The 20242-nt window shown below is 47.8% G+C and overlaps 1 protein-coding gene across 7 annotated transcripts in view; it reads right to left on the reverse strand.

The window, feature by feature from the left end:
• SZT2 (SZT2 subunit of KICSTOR complex) overlaps positions 1 to 20242 on the reverse strand; it is a 92320-nt gene that overhangs the window by 11030 nt on the left and 61048 nt on the right. For all 7 annotated transcript variants that reach the window (XR_005215398.1, XM_037827476.1, XM_037827475.1 and 4 more), the window contains 27 exons: positions 19889 to 20182; positions 19582 to 19723; positions 19297 to 19404; positions 19151 to 19214; positions 18714 to 18899; positions 16677 to 16844; positions 16507 to 16585; positions 16315 to 16374; positions 15920 to 16121; positions 12502 to 12601; positions 11640 to 11769; positions 6208 to 6360; positions 6009 to 6111; positions 5814 to 5919; positions 5613 to 5724; positions 4806 to 4924; positions 4528 to 4692; positions 4158 to 4242; positions 3860 to 4024; positions 3577 to 3744; positions 1961 to 2094; positions 1403 to 1569; positions 1174 to 1271; positions 955 to 1087; positions 645 to 775; positions 414 to 514; positions 156 to 332 (listed from right to left, as the gene is read on the reverse strand). Coding sequence is in view for 6 of the 7 variants with exons in the window: in XM_037827476.1 (XP_037683404.1) it covers positions 156 to 332; positions 414 to 514; positions 645 to 775; positions 955 to 1087; positions 1174 to 1271; positions 1403 to 1569; positions 1961 to 2094; positions 3577 to 3744; positions 3860 to 4024; positions 4158 to 4242; positions 4528 to 4692; positions 4806 to 4924; positions 5613 to 5724; positions 5814 to 5919; positions 6009 to 6111; positions 6208 to 6360; positions 11640 to 11769; positions 12502 to 12601; positions 15920 to 16121; positions 16315 to 16374; positions 16507 to 16585; positions 16677 to 16844; positions 18714 to 18899; positions 19151 to 19214; positions 19297 to 19404; positions 19582 to 19723; positions 19889 to 20182 (3650 nt within the window). In the remaining variant the exon portion in view is untranslated. The remainder of the gene's footprint in view (positions 1 to 155; positions 333 to 413; positions 515 to 644; positions 776 to 954; positions 1088 to 1173; positions 1272 to 1402; positions 1570 to 1960; positions 2095 to 3576; positions 3745 to 3859; positions 4025 to 4157; positions 4243 to 4527; positions 4693 to 4805; positions 4925 to 5612; positions 5725 to 5813; positions 5920 to 6008; positions 6112 to 6207; positions 6361 to 11639; positions 11770 to 12501; positions 12602 to 15919; positions 16122 to 16314; positions 16375 to 16506; positions 16586 to 16676; positions 16845 to 18713; positions 18900 to 19150; positions 19215 to 19296; positions 19405 to 19581; positions 19724 to 19888; positions 20183 to 20242) is intronic.

Raw genomic sequence — 20242 nt, forward strand, 5'->3', positions numbered from 1 at the left:
CCCTTCCTCCCAACCCATGGCATCCTCTCTCAGACTTTCCCTCCCCACTACCTCTGCCCTTGGTCTGTCTCCTCTCCCCTGCTTCTAAGCTGGTACTTCCTTAAACTGACCTCTCAGCAGCCAGAACTAGAGGAGGGAGCCAAAACAGCAGGTACCTTTTCATCTCGCACTGGGAAGTCCAACTGGCCATAATGGTGGAAGAGTCCAAGCTTCTGGCTGAGTAGGCAGAAGATAAGATGGGCCCGTGCATTCTGCCACTGCACGAGGCGAACCAGTGCTCGACTCAATGCTGCCCCCAGGTCTGGAGCCCAGTTGTAGGTTAGCAGCTGTAGCTGGAGGTCAGAGATCATAGGAGGTCAGTCAGTAGGATCACAGAACCCCTTCTCCCAACCATCCTCTGTCCCCACATTTACCTTCTTGTCCAAAACCTCCAGCAGCAAGAGCCTCTGCCGGGGAGCATTTCGCCCTGAGTTCCCGTCGCCTCCTGGCTCAAAGCGCTGCACAGCTTTGGTAGCTACAAGGTGGGGGAAGGGAAAGATGAGGGCCTGGTGGGAAGATCCCCTAGATCTCATCCTCCCCCTGCAGGGTCAAAGACTACCCCATCAGTCACTCTGAACCCACCCTCTCCTAGGTCATGCCCTTACCCTGCTGGGTTGGTCTCCTCCACTGTAAGAAGTTCCTTCCCAGAAGCAGCAGATGCCGCTGAACAGCTGGGCAGGGAGCTGGGCCCAGTTGCCCAAGGGAACAAGGAATGAAGATCTCTGGCTCTGAGGCCCTATTAGGAGAGAGGTGCAGACAGAAAGTGAACCATCTATGGTCCTGTCTCCTGGTCCAGTCTTCACCTCCCAAGGCCTTGCCCCCACCTCTCCCAGCTCAGCCTCACATTTGTGGCTTCCTATAGGCCCAGGTTTAAGAAGTCTGGGGGCCTTCAATCCTATGAGATCACAAACTCACAAATGCTGCTCAAAGACACGGACACTGGTGTCTCCAGCCATTGAGGTGATCAGAGTGGTAAACTCAGACAGGATGGATGGAAGAAGGAACCGGGACACCATGTGGGTGGAGCTCCTGGACACTGAGGTGCAACCTGGAAGGCAGAGCTATCTCTGTGAGGTTGGGTGATGGAGGCCAGAGCAGGGGGCGAGGGATGAGACAGGGAGACTGGGGACTCACCAATATGAACCATAAACTCCATCCAGCGCTGACTGACATGAGCAAACACAGGATGCAAGGTCCCCACCTCACCCTCCTCTAGCTGTGTTGCCCGGCGTCTGAAGACATAGCAGGAGTAAGATAACTATGTGTCCTTACATGACATATGTATGTATATACAAACCAATAATACCCATTTGTGACTTCACACCAGCTTCTCACGACACACCATGACCACACATATACACACCTTTGTCTCTGGGTTCCACAATCTGGGCCTGGTGCCTGCTCAGCCCCACCAGGAGTCCGAACACTCTCTGTTTTGTGACGTCTCCGGCCCCGAGTATCTTCTGGCCGATCCACGACAATGTCATCAGTTGTTTTGGGGGAACCCAAATCCCCACATTCTGTTTTACTCTGGGGGCAATGCAATGAATGAGGAAGGGCTATTAGGAAGAAGAAACGGGTGGAAGACAGAAGCATCATGGAACAATAAGAGCTTGTTGGGTTTTGGAGGCCTGGACTCAGGTCCTGGCTTCCCTGAAGGCTGACTGAGCAGCCTTGGGCAGGTTACTTAACTTTTCTGAGTCTCAACTTCCTCACTGGTAAAAGCCCTACACATTTAGTAAGCCGAGGCTCTCTACATTAGTGAGAACGTGCCATGTTCTCCAAGCTCCATCCAAGTGACAGCAGCTTCATATACAAGGAAATCTGTGTCAAGGCCTATAGGGGAGTGTAGGGGGGAAGGTCAGGGAGCTAGGAGGAGGCAAAAAGGTAAGATACCAACTTCACCACTTCCTTCCATTACCAGCATATCCCAGAAGCTGCGCCGGCCAGTTTTGCTAGGTGGAGTCACAGGCTCCCCAGGGACGGGGGCGGAGGGAAACGTGCTAGTTCGGCCTGCAGGGTTCTTGGTTTCCAACAACCCACTCCTGAGATTTCCTGCAGACACCAGACATTACAGACAATCAATCGCCATTCCAGAAAACCTAGCCCAAAATGGTATGAGAGTGACTTGCCACTCACTCTGTTAGTGAGTTAGTGAATGATAGTATACACAATTAGTGCTGTGTGGCTGTGAATGTTTGGGTGATATGAGTTCCTGATGATATATCACTCTCCATGTGGGTGACCAACTGTATGCGTACATTTCTGCCACGGTGTCACCTGATGATGATAATGAAGGTAATGGACAACTGAGAATATATTATTTCCAATGGGGCCTTTTATAAAAAGCGGAGAATGGAAGTGAGACCTTAGTCAAAGGAAAGGGGACTCAATAGGCTAAAAGGATGATGTGAAAGAAAACTGGGGTCTTACAGAAGTTTCCTCAACAGAATAGGAAGAAGTCAGCAGGAGCAGGGGGCTGTACCAGAGGCGAATGAGGAGGTAGCCAACTCTTGATTCTAGGCCTCACCTTATGCCACAATTCATACCTCTCAATTCTATGGCAACAGCCAGTCCACAAAGAAGAGCTTCCTCCCTTGTGCTCCCTAGCACCCCAAGGGGGCCTCTGGTCACCCTGGACTGTAGTACTTCTCCCTGATGAACTGTGAGCTCCTCAAGGTCAAAGACTGAGATGAATTCATCTCTAGGACCCCAGTGCCCAGTACAGACATAGATTGTGTGATTGATAGGTACACACATTTGGTGAATAAAAACAGAAAGGTAGGTGCAGGGCCTAGAACCAGGAAGACCCCTTGGAGTATGAGTGTGTTGGGGGTGGCAGTGTAGGTCAGAAATGTACCCATTTGGGAATGTATTTCAGATAAAACTCCCACCTGGAGAGGGCCCTTGGAGCCAGATTAGGAAAAATTTTCAAATGGGAGTTAGCCTTTACTCTCCTCCCCTATCCAATAAACTGCTAAGTCCTATCAATTTTACCCCCAGGTATTTCTCAAATATACCCCTTCTTTGCATTTCCACTGTTCCTGTCCCAGTTCACGTCCCATACATTCTCACCTGGACTATGGTAACCGCTCACAAGGCTTCTTAAGTCTTATCTCCCTTTCCAAACCAACCCCCCCACCCCACCCTCACCCCTACAGTTGGGAATGATCTTTCCATAAGACCACATTACTGTCCTGTATAAAACCCTTTAAAACCTCTCACTTTTAGGATAATGTTCAAACCCTCAGCATGGCCTACCAGGCTAGCCTGACACCTAACCCCCACAGGCCTCTTCAGCTTCAGTTTGCTGTGTCTTGCCTCTCTTATACACCAGCCACAGTGTGCTACTGCCCACCCCTAGGCTTACCATCTAGAAGACCGTTTCCCTACCTATTCCTCTTTTAGGCCTTGGCCCAAAGGCTCCTATTCTATGGAGCTGGCCCTGAACCCCACCTTTGTACCCTCACTGCCACACTGACTTGCCTAGATTTGAGTCCTTCTCTGGAACCCAGAAATCCCCTCTGCCCTGCAAACCTTGGGATGCGTCCTCTGCACACAGGGAAGCTGGCAGCAGTCGTAGTTCCATGATGGCATCAGCCAGGGCTTGGCGAGCTGCTCCTCGGAGCTTCTCCTCCAGCTGCACAATACTGATGTTCCCCTTTTCCCACACATCCAACCGAAGCCGTGGGGCTCCATTCTGAACTATAGAAAAGAATGAGGGTCACTTGAGCATGCCCCTAGGTCCCATCCTACTCATTACTTTTACCTCGTACAGCATTAACTGAACACCCCCATCCTCTGACCCAAGTTGCCCCACCTGAAGAACTGTCCAGCACGCCTGAGCAACGAGTGACCTGAGTCAGTTGTTCAAATTCCTCCTTTTGCAGTAAGTCTGGAGGCTCCGTAGAAGAGGGAGGCCAGGATGCCAATGAGATGGGGGTCCCTCCCCCATCCACAAAGGCTAGAGTGATGCAGGCAACCCCTGTGTAGAAATCCACAGAAAGGCTCAGATCTGGAATTTCTAGACCCTCCCTCCCAAGATCCCCCACAGCTGCAAGATAGGAAAAGGCTTTCCCACACCTGGTAGTACCATAGGCCTGTGCCCCAAACTGTACCTTTGCCCCCAGTGCCCTGTCCACCAGGCTTGTTATACAAGTAGATGTCCAAATCAGGAAGGGCACCCTGTGGTGGGAGTGGGTGCTGTGGAGGGAAAAGCCATAGTATATTAAAACCAAGTAAATGAAGAACAACCAAAAAAACAAGGGATGGGGGAAGCCTTTTATGGGTACAGGTACATATGGGAGCATAGGAAGATACACATAGATAATGCAGGTGGGGGCAGGGGTAGAACAGGGCATGGGTGTATACAAGTCTTTGGGCAAAGGTAGATATGGGGGCTTCTGTAGGAAACACAGTCAACAGTAAGGGTGGATAGGTGGGAGAATGGGTGCACAAGGGTGTGGAGAATGGTGAGTGAAATCTTACCTGGAAATGGTTCCAGCTGTTGCTGTCTGTGTACTTGGGAGAGTGTAGGAAGATGAGCAAGTTCTGCCGCAGGTACCAGGCCAGAGCAGGAAGAAAGGGCCTGCAAGACGGGGGTAGAGCCAGATGCAGCACTTCTGAAGGGGGGCTTCCAGGGGGTTGGATGAACTGCAGAGAGCGGGAGGAGGAGTCAGAGTTAAACATAGAGGTTCCAGGCTAGACTGTCCCTAGCACCAGGGGCTGAGCCTTGGTGGGATGTTGGAGTCTAGGAGGGGGCTTACCTCCACATCAGCTGGTGTTAGCTTACAGTTCCGAACAAGCATGACAGTGATGACATCCAGCGTGGCCTCATCCAGGCGCCGACGCAGAACCCGCACTAGCTCATCTGTGATCTCAGGACCTTGATGCAGCCATGGTGGGAAAGTGGAGAGGCTGGCAGAGGATCCAGCCACCACCCATTGCAGCCCTTAAACCCCAGATTCAAATAGTCCCCCAGATACCGGACGCAGGCTAGGAGTGCCGGCTCTGGAGGCAGCCAGCACTAGGTTCTAGTTCTGCCAACCTACTTACTGAGTGACTGTGGACAAGTGAATTTTATCTCTCAAAGCCTCAGGGTCCTCATCCATAAAATGGGAATAATAGCATCTATCTCATAGGTTTGTTGTAAAGGTCAAGAGAAGTTATGTAACAGTCTTAATCCAAGGCCTGGTACACATAAGTGAGCCATAAATATTAGCTAGAAAATCTCATTGCCTCCAAGACACCTCAGGTTCAACATATCCAAAATGGAACCCATCATCTTTACTCTAGACATGCTGCTACAGTCAGACTGGTGGGCCCACCATCTATCCAGTCACCCAGGCTAGATAACCAGGTGCCTTTCCCCAAAGCCACATTTCAATCAGCTATAATCCTACTCCCTAAATATAATGAGTCTGCCCTTTCCCACCCAGCTCCAGCATTAACTGGCATTAACTGGAAAAGGGGGCCAACAAGGCAGAATAGTAGGAGGCTCTAAGAAAGCTCCTGGAGGATTTTGGAATCTCATCTAGTTACTCCCCCCACCCACCACTCCTTACAGTCCTCACCTGCCTGCCCTACACCATGCACCAGCAGCTGGATGTGTCTGTCCACTTGGCCCACGGGACGGGCAGTGTCTGAACTGCGGCTGGAAGCCATGTCCAGGGGAGAACGAGGACCCTACAAGGAAAACTATGGTCAAGGTCCTGCTCCAGGAAGTGAAGCATGAGGGGAGCACAGGAGCATCAGGGAATGGGAGTGGTACATGCCGAGGTTTCCTCAGGGTAGATGGGCTCCTGGCTTCGGGACAGAGCTAATGAGGGGGCCAGGGCATTCCCTTCCCATGGCTGGTCACTGCAGGATGTCTCCAGGAGCCTAGGAAAGAGTGGCAAGGTCTTTGGATATGCCTCTTCCCACACCATCCTTGGCTCATGCTTTATCCCACCCACTCAGGGCTCACATACCGAAGATAGTACACAGCCTGGGTTGCTCGCTCCTGATAGACAAACATATTCTTCCGGTTCACCACAGAGAAAGCATTGAGCACAGAACGCAGGGCCTGGATGGCTGTGAGAGTAACATGGGCTCAGGAAAATCCTTTCTCCTGATCTCCCCCCCATCCCCCTCAACTCTACTTGCCCACTCATCGTGCCAATCATATACCCCGAGAGACCCCCATGCTGGGCCCCATCTTGAGGCGTGAGTGGACTCGGATCACAGTTCCCCACACGACATCACAGGAGAAATATCCAGGGACAAACTGCATTGTGGCTGCTAGGTATCCTCGGGGTGCACAGCTCTCATCGGCAGCATAATCTGGGGGTGGAGAGAGAGTGTGATAGTCAATTTCATGTGGTATCAAGAGTGGTTCTCGAGAAACAGAATCTTAAGTATGAGATTTTTAAGTTGGTTCTGGGGTTTTTGGAATTGGTTCTTTAATTTGATCATATGAAAAGGCACTAATGACTATTTCCAAGATCAAGAGGGCAGCATACGGTGTGAATTGGCAACAGAGATATGCAAAATATCACCACTGGATACTCCTACTCAAATGCTTATAAGAGGCAAAGCTCTGGGTGATAGAATATTTGATACCTTAACAGAGTTTTGTGAAGTTCAAAAGTATGAGGTTGGCTGGTTGTTCCTAAAGCTCATCGTGCAAGTAGCTGAATTACAACACAAATTGAATTCCCAACTTTACAGGGTGTCTGCTGTTAAAGTGAGGGTTTTGATTGGGAAGGAATGGGCTTCTGAAAACAGGAATGGGGACACATGGGTTGATCCTGATGACAGTGGGGGCACTGAACCCCTAAATTCTGCTGAGTTTTTGGCAGATAAATCTATGTCTGCCTGACTTGAGGAATCAGTCATTCCTTATCTGTTTGATATTAACCCTGCTTTGCCTGATAAACCTGTAATTGTAATTGCCTTCACTGAAGTTGACTTGCAAGACACTGCTAATCCCTTTTATGACCCACCTACCACCCCTCTTTGCTTCCAGCCCTATAACTAGATTGAAGTCCCAACAGGCCCCAAAAGGTGAGGTACAGGGGGTAACCTCAGCAGAGGAGGATTTCAATAATCAAGTGGACAGGATGACCCATTCTGTAGATACCAATCAGTCTGTTTCCCCAGCTACTCCTGTCATTGCCCAACAGACTCATGAACAAACTGGCCATGGTAGTAGGCATGGAGATTATGCATGAGCTTAGCAAAACGGACTTTCACACATCAAGGCTAACCTGGCTACAGTCATTGCTGAGTGCCCAATCTGCCAGCAGCAGTGACTAACACTCAGTCCTCAATATGGCACCATTTTCCAAGGTGATCAGCCAGATATCTGGTGACAGCCTGATTAGATTGGACCACTTTCATCATGGAAGGCACCGTGCTTTGTTCTTATTGGAGTAGACACTTACTCTGGATATGGACTTGCCCTCCCTGCAAGCACTGCTTCTGACAAAACTACTATCTGTTGTCTTATAGAATGCCTTATCCATAATCATAATATTCCATACAGCATTGCTTCCGATCAGTGTACTCATTTCACAGCTAATGACGTGTGGCAAAAGGCCGTGATCATGGAATTCACTGGTCTTACCATGTTCCTCATCATCCTGAAGCAGCTGGATTGACAAAATGGTGGAATGGTCTTTTGAAGACCAAACTACAGTGCCAACTGGGTGACAATACCTTATAGGACTGGGGCAATGTTTTCATGAGGCTGTATAGGCACTAAATCAGTGTCCATTCTATGGCACTCTTTCTTCCATAGCCAGGATTCATGGGTCCAGGAATCAAGGGGTGGAAATGGGAGTGGTACCACTCACTATTACCCCTGGTGATCCACTAGCAAAATTTTTGCTTCCTGTCCCTGTAACCTTATCCTGTGCTGGTCTACAGGTTTTAGTTCAAAAGGGAGGAGTGATTCCACCAGAAACAAAATAAGGATTCCACTGAATAGGAAGTTAAGGCTGCCGCCTGGCCACTTTGAAATCCTCATGCCTTTGAATCAACAGGCAAAGAAGGGAATTACTTGCAGGGGTATTGGCCTACCCCACCTCAATGGTTGCTAACATGACCACAGACATAGGGGACTGGTGGCTTGATGGGTTGAGCCCTCTACCATAGGTTTTACACTTGTGAAGACGGTTGCTGTAAAGGAGAGGCTAGGCCTCCCTATAATTGTGCCTGAGAGCCTCCTCCCGAATGCCTCTTTGTTGCTCAGATGTGGCCCTCTCTCTCTAGCTAAGCCAACTTGAAAGGTGAAATCACTGCCCTCCCCACTACGTGGGATCAGACACCCAAGGGAGTGAATCTCCCTGGCAACGTGAAATATGACTCCCGGGGAGGAATGTAGACCCGGCATCGTGGGACGGAGAACATCTTCTTGACCAAAAGGGGGATGTGAAAGGAAATGAAATAAGCTTCAGTGGCAGAGAGATTCCAAAAGGAGCCGAGAGGTCACTCTGATGGGCACTCTTACACACACTTTAGACAACCCTTTTTAGGTTCTAAAGAATTGGGGTAGCTGGTGGTGGATACCTGAAACTATCAAACTACAACCCAGAACCCATGAATCTCGAAGACAGTTGTATAAAACTGTAGCTTATGAGGGGTGACAATGGGATTGGGAAAGCCATAAGGACCACACTCCACTTTGTCTAGTTTATGGATGGATGAGTAGAAAAATAGGGGAAGGAAACAAACAGACAAAGGTACCCAGTGTTCTTTTTTACTTCAATTGCTCTTTTTCCCTCTAATTATTATTCTTGTTATTTTTGTGTGTGTGCTAATGAAGGTGTCAGGGATTGATGTAGGTGATGAATGTACAACTATGTAATGGTACTGTGAACAATCGAATGTACGCTTTGTTTTGTATGACTGCGTGGTATGTGAATATATCTCAATAAAATGAAGATAAAAAAAAAAAGAAGGGAATTACTGTACTGTCTGGGGTAACTGATCCTGTCTACCAAGGGGAAACTGGACTGCTACTACTCAATGGCGGTAAGGAAGAGTATGCCTGGAATACAAATGGAAAAGTAGACCATCCCAATCCAGGTAGGACTACTAACGGCCTAGACCTTTCAGGAGTGAAGGTTTGGGTCACCTCACCAGACAAAGAACCATGACCAGCTAAGGTACTTGCTGAGGGGAAAGGGAGTACCTAATGGGTAGTGGAAGAAAATAGTTATAAATATAAGCTATGACCATGTGACCAGTTGCAAGAGTGACCAGTTGCAAGAATGGTAACTATAATGGTTACGAGTATTTCTTCCTTTTTTGTTAAGAATATGTTTGTATATATAAAGCAAGCACCTTGTTTTCTTCCCTCCTTTACCATATAACAAGCTGTATTAACTTTATGTCATAGTATTTAAATTCAGGACAGCTGAATTATGTTAGGCAAATTTAAGACTATGTTATTTTCTTTAGAGTTAAGTATAGTTTAAGGAGATGTGTATGGGTCCCAAGTTGACAAGGGATAGACTATGATGGCCAATTTCATGTGTCAACTAGCCTAGCTTATGGTGTCTACTTGTTTGTTGGCTTGTTACTGAGGGTATTTTGTAGATGTATAGATACCCATCTATAATAAGTTGACTGCATCTACCACTGATTGCATCTATAATCAACAAAGGAAACTGCCCTCAGCAAAGTGAGGAGTTTGCTTATTCCATCAGTTGGAGATTTTAAAAAGCCAGTACTGGGGATTTCAGAGGTCAGAAAGAAGAATTTCTGCCTTTATTTCACCTTCACATTCATCAGTTTCCAGTTTGTGGCCTGCCCTGTGGAATTTAGACTTGCTAATTCCCAGGGTTGTGTGAGCCAATTTCTAGAAATTTCTTTGTTCATATAGATATCCTGTCAGTTCTGTTTCTCTGGAGAACCCTGATTAATACAGAGAACATGGATCAAAAATAGGAAACACAGCTCTCTGTCCTCTTCACACTACTCACCTGTAAAGTGGCTTACTTGTTCACACTCTCCTAGAAACCTCATCCCTGTCTGTTACCCTGCAGGGCAAAGATTATCATTTTGGATAACAAGCCAAAACCAGGCAGAGGCATGCCTTTAGGAAGACAGGGTATTGCTTAAGGATTCCAGAACTATCTCAAGGAGAATTAAAGAAGGAGCTAAGAGGGGATGTCAGGAATGCAAAGTTAAGATAATTGTGAAGCAAGACCAAGAAATTCTAACCCTGTTGTAATCCATGTCTATGGCACTATTACCACCCCATCTGTGTCCCACAGGGACACAGTACAATAGTAACCCTTTTACAAAGGTCCAGTTTGTTCACACACATTAGCTGCAGAGTGGGAGAGAGACTTGAGTCCTGTATACCTAGAAGACAAGATATCCCAAAGAATAAAGGGTGTTGCAGCAATATACAAGAGCCTGTGGCCACAGGCCAATGCTTTCTTCTATTTTTTCCAGATTTCCAAGTTGATGAGGAACTTTTCAGTAGGTCAAAGTTGGCTTCCTAGAGAAGCTGCTGTAAGATGTGAGTCTCATATAGGGCTGCAGAGTTTCTGTGCCATGATGGAATGCTGGTTGCTAAGCTTTCAGGGAAACCATATGGAGAGACTAAAATGAGGAAGGACTGTGTATGTGTTCTGACTGGTCTCACATTTCAGGCTGCTGGAAGTCATTTTGAAGTAAAAGTGCTTAGCTGTCCTAGTTCATCTTCAATTTGCAGAAGATGCCTTTGAAACTATGGGAAGTCCACCAATTACTGGGATACTGCTTTGATATGGAGTATATTCCCAGACGTGCTGAGAGACGCATGCTTCTGGACATGTTAAAAACATTCATCTACAGACTTTCCGAGAACATTAAAAATAAAAAGTGGTCTGATTTCACTTTTAAATCAGAAGGGAGAACTGTAAAGGAATGACATGATTTGACTTTTCCTCTATGAGTTTGGGGTGAGAAGTCATCAGGGATAAAAGGTGTAGAAGTGTCAAGACTTCAATAACCATCTTGAGTAGCTTATCATATGTCTCCTTACCATGACCAGAAATCCTGAGGGGGTTCCTGGGCCTGCCTGTTGGGTAGGATGGCCAATCAGAAGGCAAATCCTTCTACTGAACCTCAGGCTCATCCCTTCTGGTTTTCTCTGATATCCTGTCCTTGTAGTTATCCCCTCTCCTGTATTTTTCAACTTCTCCCTCTCTCCTGGCTCTTTCCTCATGGAACATAAAAATGCTCTACCTTAGTTTAAAACTCCTTCCTTGACCCTACATTTTCTCTACTGCCATAGCCGTATCTATTTTCTCTCTCCCTTCACTGCCAAGCTACTTGATAAAGTAGTTATTCTCTCCTCCAACTATCTATCATCCCTCCACTTTACAATTTCATCTGGTTTTTATTCCTGTCTCACCAGTGTAACTACTTTTACTACACTGATGAACACACAACAGCCAAACCAGTGATCCTTTCCTGAACGTTCTTATCCTAACTGCTCTCTGTATCACTTGGCACCGATGAGCAAGCAATGATCTCTTTCCCTTCAGCTTCTCACCCAAGAATAGGATAGAAGATAGGGCAGCAGAACCCCCTTGTGAGGGAGGCTCCAGGGTGGGACTCACCATCACTGAGCTGTGGTGCCCGCTGACGGGAGTGGAAGGGGGTCTCACTGCGCCACAGGTCCTCTTCACTCTCAGCCACCAGAAGAGAGTTACACACATGACTGTCATGAAGGTCCTGAAGAAGCAGCCGCTGGGAGGAGGAGCAAGCTATCAGGGAACTGAAGTATCCCCTCATAAATTGGTAGTGGTGGTCAGGAGTGATCACCTGCCCATTATCACTAGGGGTCAGAGGTCATAAAGAACATTGGTAATCATTGAGAGGTCAGAAGTGGTGTCCCACAGTCACAGAGCTCAGGGCTCAGGGCAAACCCCAGCTGGGAATACTCATCCCTCCTCTGCCAGAATCTGTTAATTATTCTTCAGGTCTCAGGTTAAAAGTCACTTCTTCCAAGAAGCCGTCCCTGATATTTCAGATGGTCAGATCTCTGTTCTATGCTCTCAAAGCAGTTTCTCCTTCTCCTTCACAATTGTAATTGAAATTGTTTGTGTAATTTAGCTGTTGAAAGCCTATCCTCCCCAGCGTTTCCCTCTGCTTGTTCACTATTCTATGCCCAGTACTAGCAAAGTGCCCAGCACAAAACAGATAGCTGAAGTTCCTGGTACAATAAGAGAGAACATCTCACAGTTACCGGGAAGGTATGAGAGAGCAGCCCACTGTTACTGGGGGTGAGCTGTGGAGAATTTCTCAGTTTGTAGGGAATTGGGGAGTAACAGAGCATCCCAGTAAATGGGGGGTAAACAAACAAAAAAATTCCATAGTTATTGTTGAGTCTGAGATGGTCCAATAGCCTGTGAAAATCAAGTTCATAAAAACTCCTTCCTCATCCATGCCTGGAGAGCCCTGTCCCTGGCTGCCCCTTACCTGGTTGACCTCCCTGCAGATCTCCCCAACTCGCCTCACCAGGAGCTGCTGCAGGTGGCGACACTCAGTGCCTGGTCCTCCATCCTCCCGGATCAGGCTCCTAGGGAAGAAAGGGTGGATCAGAAATAGAATTGTAGTGGGGAGAAGGTTACAAGTATCATGAAGGGTAGTCAAGGGAAACCATAAGGAGGAAGCAGTATTGGATAAAGGAAGTAAACCTGATGGGAAATGGGAAAAATGGAATTCTCAATAGTAATTCTGGAAGCCTAGCTCCATGCTTTCCTCACCAGCTCCCACCATGCAGCTCGCCTCTTCTTCATTCTCAAATCTTCTTTGTCAGAATGGTAGTCTTCTCTTCTCTCAATCCCACCCCATCCCCACCCCACCCCTATGATTAGAGAAGGAGTATTTAATCATATGCCTAGGCTTGGATCCTGGCTCTGCAACTCACTAACTGTGACCTTGGCAAGGTTTTAACTTATCTCTGCTTCAGTTTCATCATCCACACAGAGAGGATAATAGTATCTCATAGGGTTGTAATATGGATTAAATGAGCTGATCCACGAAAAACAGTGCCTGCCACACAGTAAACACTTCTTAAGTTGTGCCAGTTTGAGTGTATTGTGTCCCCCAAATGCCATTATCTTTGTGGTCTTGTGTGGGGCAGAAGTTTTGGTGCTGGTTGGATTTGCTTGGAATGTGCCCCACCCAGCTGTGGGAGATGATTCTGATGAGATGGTCCCATGGAGGCGTGGCCCCGCCCATTTGGGGTGGGCCTTGATCGGTGGAGCTATATAAATAAACTGAGTGCAGCTGGGAGTGATATTTTGAAGCGAAGCAAGCTTGCTAGAAAGGAACGTGCTGGGAGAAAGCCGTTTTGAGGCCGGAGCTTTGGAGCAGACGCCAGCTGCCTTCCTAGCTAACAGAGGTTTTCCAGACACCACTGGCCGTCCTCCGGTGAAGGTACCCAATTGCTGAGGTGTTACCTTGGATGCTTTGTGGCCTTAAGACTGTAACTGTGTAGTGAAATAAACCCCCATTTTATAAAAGCCTGTCCATCTCTGGTGTTTTGCATTCTGCGGCATTAGCAAACTAGAACAGATTTTGGTACCGAGAGTGGGGTGCTTTTGCTGCTGAGTTTGCAAATACCAAACATGTTGGAACGGCTTTTTAAATGGATAATGGGGAGTTTCTGGAAGAATTGTGAGGAGCTTGATAGAAAACGCCAAAACTGCTTTAAAGAGACTGTTTGTGGAAATATGGACTCTAAAGATACTTCTGATGAGGACTTGAGCAGAAACGATGAATGTGTTGTTGCAAACTGGAAGAAAGGTGATCCTTGTTTTAAAGTGGCACAAAATTTGGCAAAATTGAGTCCTGGTGTCAGATGGAAGGAAGAATCTGGAAGCAACAACCTGGAATACTTAGCTGAGGAGATCTCCAGACTACGTGTGGAGGACATATCCTGGCTTCTCCTTGCAGCTTATAGTAAAATGCGAGCAGAGAGAGATAAACTTAGAACTGAACTCTTGGGTTCAAAGAAACCAGAAGTTGATGGCTTGGAAAATTACAGGCTTCCAGGGGGTGGAATCCCAGAAGCTACAGCCCAACATGAGGATATAATCAAACATGGAACCCAGTCGCCATTTCAGTACAAGCCAGGATTGGAAAAAGAGTTAAGCAGAAAGGATTTGTGGAAAGTCCTATTGTCTGATGGCTTTGACCCCTGCGTGCTTCATGCAAAGCCAACAGAATTTTTGCGAGATCTTTATAGACAGAGCCATTGCCGGTCTGGACTGGAGGAGACAGACAAGGAAAAAATTAAAGGAAAAATCTCTTCAAAGACAGGGCCATGGAGGTTGAGGTCTGGAGTCAAGAGGCCTTGGGCTGGGAGAGTGGAGCAGCCCACATGCATGGAAAGGGTGAGTTTGCCCCGGAGGTCGAGCGTGGGCATTCCACCTCGATGCTCTGGAAGAGTTTTGCCACCCGAGGTCCCAAAGAGGGTGGAGCACATTCCCAGGGAATTGGGGAGAGCCTGGCTGCCACCACACTGTTCTCAAGGGGTTGAGCGTGTGCCCCGGAGATGGAAGGGAATCCGGGAGCTGCCCCAATGTTTGAGGAGGGTGGGGCCGAGAAGGTGGTCTCCCCAATGTGTGGTATGTTGGAGCACTCACCCAAGCATTTGGAGAGGAAAGGGCTGCCGAAAAGGACCTTAGGAAGGGTTAGACTCCCGCTCTCTCAAGCCCCAAGGATGCAATGTCGTTCTGTTAATGACTGTCTGACTTTGAAATCTAATGGAGTTTGTCCTGCAGATTTTAGGAACTGTTTTGGTCCTGTTATGCTTTCTCCTTATGGCAATGGAAATGTTTATCCTATGAATGTCCCTCCTTTGTATATTGGAAGCATATAACTTGTTCTAAGTCCACAGATCCAAAGCTAAAGGAGAATTGTGCCTTAGGACCCACCACGCCTAAACTGATTTTGATGGGATTTTGTACTTAACTTTTGTTACTGAAATGGTTTAAGTTTTTGTGATATTGTGATGAAATGAATGTATTTTGTATTTGGAAAGATAATGTCATTTTGGGGTCCAGGGGGTGGAATGTGCCGGTTTGAATGTATTGTGTCCCCCAAATGCCATTATCTTTGTGGTCTTGTGGGACAGACGTTTTGGTGCTGGTTAGATTTGCTTGGAATGTGCCCCACCCAGCTGTGGGTGGTGACTTCGGTGGGATACTCCTATGGAGGTGTGACCCCACCCATTCAGGGTGGGCCTTGATCAGTGGAGCCATATAAAACATGCTGACTCAAAGAGACTGAATGGAGTGCAGCTGTGAGTGACGTTTTGAAGAAGAGCAAGCTTGCTAGAGAGGAATGTACTGGGAGAAAGCCATTTTGAGGCCAGAGCTTTGGAGCAGACGCCAGCTGCCTTCCTGGCTAGCAGAGGTTTTCCGGACGCCATTGGCCATCCTCCAGTGAAGGTACCTGATTACTGATGTGTTACTTTGGACACTTTATGGCCTTAAGACTGTAACTGTATAGCCAAATAAACCCCCTTTCTATAAAAGCCAGTCCATCTCTGGTGTTTTGCATTCTGCAGCATTAGCAAACTAAAACATAAGTGTTAGCTGTTATTCCTTATTTTTATTTATCAATGTCTGAAGCTGCTCTAAACTGTAGATGTCTTAACACTCAACTAAGAGCCAAAATCTCTTATCTTCTTAACTTCATTAAGAAAGCAGAATGACATGTTTTGCTATATGCTGTAGGAAGTGATCTGGAGTCCCCAACCGTAGAACACTAGTCAAACTTCTATCCAGGTCTTCAGTCCCAAACCTTAGTTTTTAGCAACACTGGAGAGAGGTGTTATGGGAACAGAGAAAAGAGGTTACCCGTCAGAATCCTGGCTTCTACTTACTGTGCATGTGCATACACTTCCACACGATCCTGCAGGACCCGGATGATGAGCCAGAAGTCAGGCAGGCAGGGCCCAGGGAGGCCTCTGAGCGAAGGCTGTGGAGGTGCAGGCCCAGGTGGGGTCCGCAACATGAAGGGGACCTTCTCACTAAGGGTCTCCGGGGGACCCTCGCTGTCTGAGCCACTGCTGCCACCATCATAACCTGTGTCAAATGTGTTGAAATTCAACTCCATGCTTAGCTCAACCTGGCTCATCTGAGCCTCCAAGTGCATGAGGCCTTGATGATCCCCTCCAGATTTGTCCCTTCAGATGGCCCTTGCCCATACCTTTCCCTGCACAGCCTTAAGTCCATTGCCCACCAGCTTAGAGTCCCTCAAACCCTCTCCGCTGCTTACCTAGATGGTCTGATTCCACACTGCCCTGACTGGACATGAGGCTGGGCCCAGGCTGGCTCCCTGGAAAGAGAAGGGAAATGCCTGGAGCCTCTCTCAATCCTGTCCAAGACCTTCCAAATATGAAAGCAGGGCCAGGCAGCCACAAGTCCCTGGTCATGGCCCCCAGACTTTGCCGTCTGAGTCCTTGCTCACCTCTCTGTGGTAGGCTGATGAGGGGAGGGACCTCAGAATCTTCTGGAGAGCCAGGAGCTTGAAGACTGGCTGTCAGGACCTAAGGGGCAGGAAGCCAAAACTGAAGTACAGGCTCTAGCACACCCATGACCAACCCCCTCCATTCCCAGGTCAGTCCAGGAAAGACTCACCTCCCCTTCAATGCCTTCAGCTCTGTCCTCATGGCTGTGCCAAGTCCAGGCTGCTAAAGGGGATTCTCCAGGGGACCCACCTGGCTGTTGGCCAACTGCCACAAAGAAGAAGCCACTGTCAGGGTCCTCAAGAAGAACATGGCCAGGGAGGTAGAGGCAGCGGAACTCCTGGGGAGCAGTAACCAAGGTCATAGTTTAGGCAGGAACAGCCTTTCCTATATATGGTACTCCCTCCCACAATTTCTCATTAAATCCTAACCACCACCTGGTGAAGAAGACGTGCTAATCCTGTGGCCTCTCTCTCTCTAAGCCCACTTGGTGGGTAAACTCTGCCCTCCCCCTACATGGGACATGACTCCCAGGGTGTAAATCTCCCTGGCAACATGGGACCTGACTCCTGAGGATGAGCCTGGATCTGGCATCATGGGTTTGAGAACGTATTCTTGACCAAAAGGGGGAAGTGAAATGAAACAAAATAAAGTTTCAGTGGCTGAGAGATTTCAAATGGAGTCAAGAGGTCACTCTGGACGGCATTCTTATGCACTATGTAGATATCCCTTTGTAGTTTTTAGTGCATTAGAATAGCTAGAAGGAATACCTAAAACTGTTGAACTGCAACCCAGTAGCTCAGATGTGGCCCTCTCTCTCTGGCTAAGCCAACTTGAAAGGTGAAATCACTGCCCTCCCCCCTACGTGGGATCAGACACCCAGGGAAGTGAATCTCCCTGGCAACGTGGAATATGACTCCCGGGGAGGAATGTAGACCCGGCATCGTGGGATGGAGAACATCTTCTTGACCAAAAGGGGGATGTGAAAGGAAATGAAATAAGCTTCAGTGGCAGAGAGATTCCAAAACGAGCCGAGAGATCACTCTGGTGGGCACTCTTACGCACACTTTAGACAACCTTTTTTAGGTTCTAAAGAATTGGGGTAGCTGGTGGTGGATACCTGAAACTATTAAACTACAACCCAGAACCCATGAATCTCGAAGACAGTTGTATAAAAATGTAGCTTATGAGGGGTGACAGTGGGATTGGGAATGCCATAAGGACCAAACTCCACTTTGTCTAGTTTATGGATCGATGTGTAGAAAAGTAGGGGAAGCAAACAAACAGACAAAGGTACCTAGTGTTCTTTTTTACTTCAATTGCTCTTTTTCACCCTAATTATTATTCTTGTTATTTTTGTGTGTGTGCTAATGAAGGTGTCAGGGATTGATTTAGGTGATGAATGTACAACTATGTAATGGTACTGTAAACAATCGAAAGTACAATTTGTTTTGTATGACTGCGTGGTATGTGAATATATCTCAATAAAATGATGATTAAAAAAAAAAAAATGGAAAAAAAAAAAAAAAAAAAAAAAAAGAATAGCTAGAAGGAATACCTAAAACTGTTGAACTGCAACCCAGTAGCCTTGATTCTTGAAGACAGCTGTATAACTATGTAGCTTACATGGTGTGATTGTGATTGTGAAAACCTTGTGGCTCACACTCCCTTTATCCAATGTATGGACAGATGAGTAGAAAAATGGGGACACAAATTAAATGAAAAAATAGGGTGGGATGAGGGGATGGGATGTTTTAGGTGTTCTTTTTAACTTTTATTTTTATTCTTTTTTTTTTTTTGGAGTAATGAAAATGCTCAAAAACTGATTGGGGTGACGAAGGCACAACTATACGGATAGTACTGTGAACACTGTGGATGACTGTATGGTATGTGAATATATCTCAATAAAACTGAATTTAAGGAAAAAAAAAATGTTATCATCCCGATTATTCAGATAAGAAGCCTGAGGTAATAAAAGGGTCAACAACGTGCCAAAGATTACACAGGTTCGGTGACAAGGTTGGAAGCTGGGTCTCTTTCCACTGAGTTAGGCTGCTAGGCATAGGGATGAGGGACAGATGATATGGTGAGGAAGTAGACAGGAGGAATAAGTCTACGGACTCAAAGAGAGGGCCTTCCAGACCCATGCCTGGAGTCCAGGGAAAGGTAGGCCCCAAGGTAATCATGGGGTGTTCTTAGGACAGCTTACCTCCTTGAACTGTGTGAGGGAACGCTCTGGCCCAAACACAAAACTCAGTGGCAAAGTTTGGCGAAGGCAGGTAGAGCGTCCAGGAGAGCTATGAATGTGAGCAGCTGCACGGTGCAGGGCTGGGCTCTGGGGGATACCCCCTCTTCGGAGTGCCCCCACCATCTCATCCTCCAGCAACCAGCGGATCTACAGTCAGAGAGCAATGCAGGAAGGGCAAAGGGAAGAAGAGCAAGGGGAGCACTCTCAAGGAGGGCACCTCCTTTGCTTCTTGGGGCATCACCTTACTCCCAGTCTGGAAGACACTTAGCCTCACTTCATTTATAGAATAAAGGGGGTACTCCACCTCACTCATGATGGAAAAGGTTTCAATTACAGTGTATGTGTTGAGGGTGAGTGGGGAAACCTGTTGCTTAGTCTGGGAGAGGGAAGGCCCTCACCTCACTCATGGTGGTCTCAATAGCCAGCCTGTGGGGGGTAGTCAAATTGGACAGTCCTGGGTGCCTAATTGGAAGAGAGGTTTATGTATCAGTTTCTGGAAAACAAAACCGTAAGGAGCAAGGAACTCTGAGTGGGAAAGAAGTACCTCTCTCCTCCTGGGGGTGGCAGTGGGGGCCCCAGGCCATCATCTGACCTTAAAGATGATGGCTGCCCTGGGGATCGAGGGAATGAAGCACTGCTCTCCGATGTTGACCTAAACAGGGTGGAAGCAAAAGTCAAAGGTCACCAGCTACTATCCTCCCAGAGTGACCTCATCACTCCCTTCTTGGAATCCTCAAGGTCTGCTGGCCCCCAAATGTCCCTAGATTCTTTTAATGGTCCCTCCACCCCAACAAGGTCCCAGGTCCCTCCACAAAACTTGCTGCCACACCGGTGATGCTGAGGGTCTGAGGCCGGGGGAAGCTCCACTTCTAGGGGCAAGGTCAGCACGAAGACATCCAGAGTGACACTGAGGTCCCTCAGGGGAACTCGGCCTCCAATGGGGGGGCCTTCCAGACTGGAAAGCACCTGGCCTGGGAGAGGGGGAAAGTTAGCAGTTGCTGGGGGGCCTGGGACCAGCACAGATTCCAAATTTTGAGAGCTAAAAAGTTATACTCCAGGCTCTTCCCTAACACCAGCCAGATAGGCAGGGTATACTGGAATCTTTGCCTTCTCCTGGGCACCTCCAAACCTCTCACCTAGACAGGTGGGTAGGCTGCACACAGGTACTGAGCTGTGCTGTCCACGCAGCCGCACAGAGCATGTGAGGTGCAGAAAGAGTGGTGGCAGGTCATGCCCGAGGCTCTCAGGCCCAGTGGGTGAGTCACCCCCCAGGATACTGAAGGAGTCGTCATCAGGGTTTACAGTATCTGCATCTGACAGTGACGTGGAGTCAAGCCCAGAAGCCCCCAGGTCTGGGTCACGGCTCTCGCGGTATTCCACCTCCAGCTCTGGGTCGCTCTCAGTAACCACACAGCAGGCAGATGTGTCTCCTAGTGATGTATTATGTGGTCAATGGAGGGCTTGGCAGTGAAGGTCCCTGGTTCCTGGCA

Source organism: Choloepus didactylus, chromosome 2, assembly GCF_015220235.1.
Source record: "Choloepus didactylus isolate mChoDid1 chromosome 2, mChoDid1.pri, whole genome shotgun sequence".
Classification (NCBI taxonomy): domain Eukaryota; kingdom Metazoa; phylum Chordata; class Mammalia; order Pilosa; family Megalonychidae; genus Choloepus; species Choloepus didactylus.